At 38.9% G+C, this 6942-nt stretch overlaps 1 protein-coding gene across 1 annotated transcript; it reads right to left on the bottom strand.

Annotated features, from left to right (window-relative positions):
- Positions 1-2217: 2217 nt before the first annotated feature.
- Positions 2218-4766, bottom strand: LOC113023396 (zinc finger BED domain-containing protein 1-like). Its single transcript, XM_026169399.1, has 3 exons — positions 4657-4766; positions 3848-4443; positions 2218-3224 (listed from the first exon to the last, which is right to left on the bottom strand). Exons 1-3 carry the CDS (start codon positions 4764-4766, stop codon positions 2218-2220), a joined length of 1713 nt encoding a protein of 570 aa, XP_026025184.1.
- Positions 4767-6942: the final 2176 nt, after the last annotated feature.

Below are 6942 nucleotides of genomic sequence, written 5' to 3' on the forward strand. Positions count from 1 at the left end.
CCTTTTGAAGGAGCAGTGCAAAGGAAAAAAAGACACTGCCAGCTTCAACATGCCTGCAGCTTGCTGCAGAGATTAGTCTGATCATTCATTCCATTTCTCACTGCCTTACATAACTGAGTGTTTTTACAAAAACTGTGGACTTTAAGTGTTTGAATCTTAAATATAATATAAAATTGTTTTCTTTTGATCTTTTTTGTAATATAGCCAATTCTGTTTTGAGTATTCCATCTTCTTTTCTTTGTACACGGAGATTGAGTTGGTTTTTTGTCTCTTTGGTTTGGTTTTTTGTTTCCAGATTTCAATCAGAAGGAATCTTTTTTTCAATTCCGTTAAGTTCAGTTGCAATTAAGTGTACGTAGTGCAATTAAAATGATTTAAAACATTTTAGCATAAATAAAAAATCAGATCATGGTTTGCAAGAGACATGGTAGAAGTAGAAGATTAATTACTTTACTTTTGCTAATAAATGTAATTAGAATTGTGATTGGCACACATGCAGCCACACAACTCTGAAATTGGTAACATGTCTTAGACACACAAATATAATGGCACACAGTCCTTTTTTATGTATTTTACATTCAATATAGTTACATTCATTTTTTAATTTCTTTCTTTTACTGGTGCTTGAGGGTCCATGTGGCTGCTGAGGGTTGCTGGTGCTATGAAGAGCAAAAATTGTGTTCTGGAATGCCGTGCAGTTATATACAGGAAGTGTTGATCGCTGATTGCTGACTCATCTTAAATTTTCTTTGACTTGTGAGATGCATTTTTTGCTTAGTCTTGTGTTTAGTTTTACTTATTTGAAGTAACTATGAGACTAACTGTTGTTTTTGTTTCTTCACTGTTAAATAGTTTGTTAGTATTACTCTTATGCATCAACCTGGTCTCATCAGCCAGTATTCAAATCCCCTTAATTTCTTGTGTGTTAGATCAGATTTATTTTGTACAGCAGTTAGCTTCAAGTTATGTGAAGTTTTTATTTTGACTGTAGTTTAGTTCTGTTCATTTGACTTTTTTTAAGTGCCCAGTGTTAATTCATTTTGTATATTTCTTTTTCATTTTTAGGGTAAATAAAACCCATTTTTTTCAACATACCCACCATGTCCTCCTATCTAACACACTTCGTTCTTTACACGAATTCTAAAGTACCTATTTAGGTTTACTTCTCTCCTGATTTCAGACATTCATTTGAATTTTAAGATATTGAAAGGCTTGGCAATATAGAGCATCTTTCAGAGCATCTTGTTGCTCAAAGGGACCAAAGACAGAATATATATGTAGCTTAGTAAAAAAAGAAAGAAAGAAAAAAGAAAGAAAGAGGAAACTGTTATAAATACGCAGTTCATAAAAGATAAATATTGCAAAGTTAAAAAGAGTTAAATGTATGCTTTGTTGTGTGATGCAATCCATGATTAAAATGATAAGAATGTAAAGGTTATATTTATTTTGTTTAAAAAAACGTGTTACTTTGATAATTCAGTTTTGTCCCAGTGGAGGTGAACTAGACACAAGTGCAGACGTGTGGCGTCTCGGAGCAGGCAAAGTGAGACGACTAGAGGAGCTAACGCAGAAGCGAGAGGCATCCTGTGGTGATTTAAAGCTACAGTTTATGACTGCAAACTAGAGCTGGGTGATATAAGATTTTTTCATATCACGATATGTTTTTTTCATTTCAGGCGATAACGATATATATCATGATATAAGCCAAATAACTAAATTTGTAAGATTTAAATGTGCCATTGCTCACAAGTAAAATGTGAAATAATCAGCAGCTTGTTTTGATTTAAATATTTATTTCCCATAATAAGTTAAACAGGGCAGATGTACTTAAGGAAAATGAAACTTCAGTTTCAGATAAATAGAGGCAAATATTGCAAACTACACAAAAGGCAGCCGCTAAAGCGTTTAAGTTTGAAAATAGAACAAACAAAACAGACTACTAAATTGTCAATTCCACTTAGAAACAAAATATTAATTCTAAAAATAAATCTTAGTTTGTTTTACAGAAGAACAGACAAAATTGACTAACTAACTTTTGTCAATATCAAATAAACTGAGAACTAAAAGGAAATTCTCAATCTCCTTGTTGTATAGCTTAGCTTTTCAAACAGTTTTAAAATAAAGATGCTAACAGAACATTCTTTAAATCCTAGGTACACATCCAAGGTGCAACATATATATATATATATAAAAATAAAACTTTAGTCTGACAAAAGCCTACAGGTTGTGGGACAGGAAGACAAGTCTATCCACTGCTTCAGGCTTTAAAGCGGCCCTGTGGCAAGTCACAATATTAGCCCCTGTACTAAATACCCTCTCAGAGGGGCTGCTGGTTGCGGGGATGCACAGGTAGCGCTTTGCCAGGCAACTAACTCTTGGGAAGCTTCTGTCGTTGATTTTCCACCACTCAAGTGGGTCCATTTCACTGTCTGCATCAGGTGCCAGCAAGTACTTTTCAAGCTCCTTTTCAACTGTCTCCTTCTCAGTGAGCCCTGTGCTGGTGGGGTGGGATTTCTTAAAGAAGCTGCCCAGTGACTTTCTCTGTTTCTTCTGGGTTGGTAGTACTGCAGCAGCTCCACCATCTTCTGTTTCCTCCGTTCCAGCTGAAGTGGACGGGTGCTCAATTTGCCCCAACATCTCAGACACTGCTCTCATTTTGATGGCATCAACGTGTTCTGCATTAATGTATTGTACTACATCTACCAGGGTTGCAACATCAAGCAGTTCATTTGTAATCTGGTGATTGTACTTTTCATCAAGGTATGTCATGACTGTCATCTTAAGGTCTTTTGTAAGTTGTGTTTCATCCTCAGATGGTTTCAGAATCTGTGTTCTGAAAAGGTGAAGCATCGGCTTGAGGTAGGACACACTCACGTAACACTCTCCAGAAAGTGAATCTGTGAATTCCAGTAGTGGGTTCAGGGCCACATGCACAGACTCCAGAACATCTAGATCTTGCCAGGAGGGAACCAAGTGCCTGGTCTTCTTATCTGCACTGAGGACCTGAGAGATAGCTTTATGTTGCTCCAGAACCCTCCCAACCATTTTTTGGCGTGAGCCCCACCTGGTGGGTGACTCTGTCACTAACTTGTGCTGGGGGAGGTGAAGCTCCTCCTGAGCAGCAGCCAATTCCCTTTTCTTCTTACAAGAGAAACTGAAGGCGGCCACCACTCTCTTACACACGGCCACAGCTCGCTCCACCCTCTTGTCTTTGCCGGCTTTTTCTGTGGATAAAAAGGTAAATAATAGCACATATTAACCTCAGAAATTAATTTAAGATTTTTGATTTTTTTTTCAGTCACAAATAAAATTCACTGCCCTGAAAACCCACTTACTTGCTATGATTGTACTTTTTTTTATTGTACTTTTACTTTTTTAAATTTTTCTGACAGACTGTCCAAATTTTTTTTTCTTATATTTAAAAAGGTGACAGAGGCTGGTGTTATCAACATCATTGTTATATTTGACGTTTTCATCACTTGTTCTTTTTGTCTTGAATTGCCCTATTTGGTGGAATCATAATTTAATGTTCTTTATAGGAAAAAGAGCTGAGGTTCTGTATTAGCCAATTGGGATCCTGATAGAATCCCAAAATTCTAAATTTTATTTGGCACATTTTGTCAACTTGATTTACACTGAAGAGTGACTGAATATTTGCCTATTATGCATGCCAACAGCAACTATTACTTCAAATAAATAGGCTGACATGAAGAATATTCTTTCTGATGTTTATTTTTTAACAATAATCATGGAAGTGATTTAGATCTCTAGCTTTTAATATATTTACATGGGCTCAAAAACACAATTAAAAAAGGCATTTTTAATTTTATTCTGCTTCCCAACTTACCGATAGCTGAGTGAAGTCGATGTCCGAAGCACTGCAGCCGGGTCCAGTTATTCAGGGATGTGGCCTTCACTATATTTGTCCCACTATCGGTTGTGATGCAGACTTGTTTGTCTTCACTCAGTCCCCAGGATGCAAGCGCTTCTGACAGTCCTAATGCAATTACTTCACCCGTGTGGTCGTCGGGAAGGTAGGCAGTTTGAAGACATTTGCTTTTCAGATTCCAGTCTTGGTCGATATAGTGGGCAGTAAGGCTAAGGTAAGGTTCTGACGTGCGACTTGACCACATGTCAGATGTAGTAGCGAAGAACGATACAGTTTGTAGCTCCTTCTCAACAGCCTCACGGCGCTCTCTATATAGCTTTGGAAGCGCTGTCTGAGAGAAATGTTTAAGTCCAGGGAGTTGGAAACGAGGATCCAGTACCTTAATTAGCTGCTTGAATCCTTCATTTTCGACCGTGTTTATTGGTAGCATGTCTTTAGCAGGACAGTAGGCTATGGCATTCGTTATGTCGCTATGTCTCTTAGCTTTTTTGTCATATGGTAAGACGCTGGAGAAAGCCGACTCAATTGACTGTTGCTGCTTCGCAGGGATTCCCCTGGTTGTTTTCGATGACAAATTAGCACTTTCAGTCAGAGATTGAGCGTGCTCTAGTGGGTGGCACTGCTTCAGGTGATGAAAAAGGTTTGTTGTATTTCCAGACTTAGTGGGAACATGCTTTCGGCACAACTTACAGTGCGTGCTACTCTGTTTTTTGTCAGACTTCAAATAGCCGAAATATCTCCACACTACGGAACTTTTCTGGCCCTACTTTTCGACAATCTCTTCGGCATTCGAACCGTCATCCGTGTTCTCTTCGGTAACGTGGTCACCCGAGCTCTCGGTCGATTTTTCTCTACTTGGTACACTCATTTTCTCCATTACCCGGTCGACACGGTGGTTAGCTGCTTCGCAAACAAATACGCACGTGCGGCTTGGCACTTGTACGTAACAAGGCACGTGACGTGGATTGGCTCTGTGCTACTTAATTTGGATTGGCTGTTCCTTTTTTTTTTTTTTTTTAAAGAGGAAGAGAGAGAGATGAGGTCTATCGCGATAGTTGTATTTTCCTATCGAGAAGAAGTTATATCGCAATACATATCGTTATCGTTCTATCGCCCAGCTCTACTGCAAACGTTTTGGGTTGTCGGTTAGATAACCCAGGAACTATTTGGCATTGCAAAGCAGCGAATGTCGACCTGAAGTCTGCTGCATGGAAGTTTACTGTTTATTGATAAAGTGGTGGCTAACTGGCAGAACATCCAGACTGTGAGCAGCTAGTTGCCCTGTTTGGACATTTTGGTGGCCTGAAAGTGGACAGCAAACACGCAGTGCCCAAAGTGGCCCAGACACACCCCATATATTCTGCAGCTGTTCTTGAGAGCTTCTGCGCTGCTTCGGAGTTGAGGCCTGCTTGCCAGAGTCTTCTCTGCTGGACACGTGACTTTCCAAAGCTACTACCCCGTTTGTTTACTTCAGATGGAGCGAAGCGACCATTAAGTTTGGGGTCACAACGATCCCCAGCTATGATTCAGTCCTGCGACTTTTACTTTCCCTTATGTTGTTTTAACGGCTTAAAATAAGATAGTTATTGTTAATTGATGAAATTACTCTGAAATTTCAGTTGAACAACTAAACAAAAGTGGACTTTTTTTTTTTTAATTAGAATCAGTGAACAGACACTTTTAAGTTTAAGTACTCAGTAGGTTCATTTTGTTTATGGTGAAAAATATTTGCGTATTGCTATGAGATGTAAGTCATTCAAGCATATGATCCTAGTGCATTATTAATTTGTATTTATTTTCTGGGGGTAATTTAAGTTACATAATCTTGAGTTTCAATTCATACTGTAATAAGAGAAAAGAACCCAGGGCCCCAATCTACGTCATTATAAATATATGGTAGATGGGCCACACACACTTATGGAGTTATAGCATGGAAACAAAGCAAAATTACCAAGCATACACTGCAGGCAGACCGATATAACTTGCAAAGCATGCACAAATTGAAAAACAAAAAGCTTTCCAAAGGTGATAAAATAAAGATGATTTGAAGAAAAAGAGTGATGTAATAAGTCCTTGAAGAGGGGGAAAAAAAACTTAGAAGTCAGAAGAGCTTTAATTGAATGACCTGCATCCAACTTCTTTCAAAAGTCTGGGTTTCATAAAAATGGATATTGCATATGTCTGAGTAAATATATCTATATTTGCTTGACATTTTTATTTAATGTTATTTAATTTTTTTTTGTTTAATGCCACGAATAACCTTTTTTTCTGTCGTGTTGATTCTGAATAAGATTATGAGTGACTCGGGCTGACACTGTAGCAGGGGTTGTCATTAAAGCAACTATCATTTTCATCCATAAACGCGACAAGACCGTTGTGCATTATGTGCCCTTTGTTCTCACCAGGTGACATCACATGTGGAGCACAAGTGCCTGGAACCAACGCTACCTCAGGGCAATCCCCAAAGGCCTTTTGTTTTTTTTAACCTCCAGAAACTCTCCTGCTTGGCCTGACCTACTCCCCCTCAGGTATTATTCATTTTCCTTCCCCCTTTTCCCCCCTCTTTCATATATATAGGCATGTGTATGTACACATAGGGTTTCTATACAGGAACACTTAATACTTGATATACTATATGACTGCATCTAAATATATCTGTCACGGTTTGCCGGGGCAAGCCGTGTGGAATATGAAATAGGACCCAAAATGCGGCAGCTCTGGTGCAGATGAGTGTTTATTTACAGGGGTGTGAGTACAAACAGCGGTGGCGACAAAACATGAAACCGGAAACCTAAACTGGGTAAACTAATAAGACAAACCAGAATGAGGATGCAGGGAGGTCCGGAGAAATACATACGGGGAGACGCAGGGAGACCGAGGGGAAACAACACAGACGAACCAGCGATTACCAAGACAGAAAATACAACTTAAATACACTCAGAGAACACAGGGAGATTACACACAGGTGGGAGACACAGCTGGGAGTGATTAACATGACGAGACCAGGGAGGCAAACTGAAAACACTCACATAAGACGCAGACCTTCACAATAA

This window comes from Astatotilapia calliptera, chromosome 6 (genome assembly GCF_900246225.1).
Source record: "Astatotilapia calliptera chromosome 6, fAstCal1.2, whole genome shotgun sequence".
NCBI classification, from domain to species: domain Eukaryota; kingdom Metazoa; phylum Chordata; class Actinopteri; order Cichliformes; family Cichlidae; genus Astatotilapia; species Astatotilapia calliptera.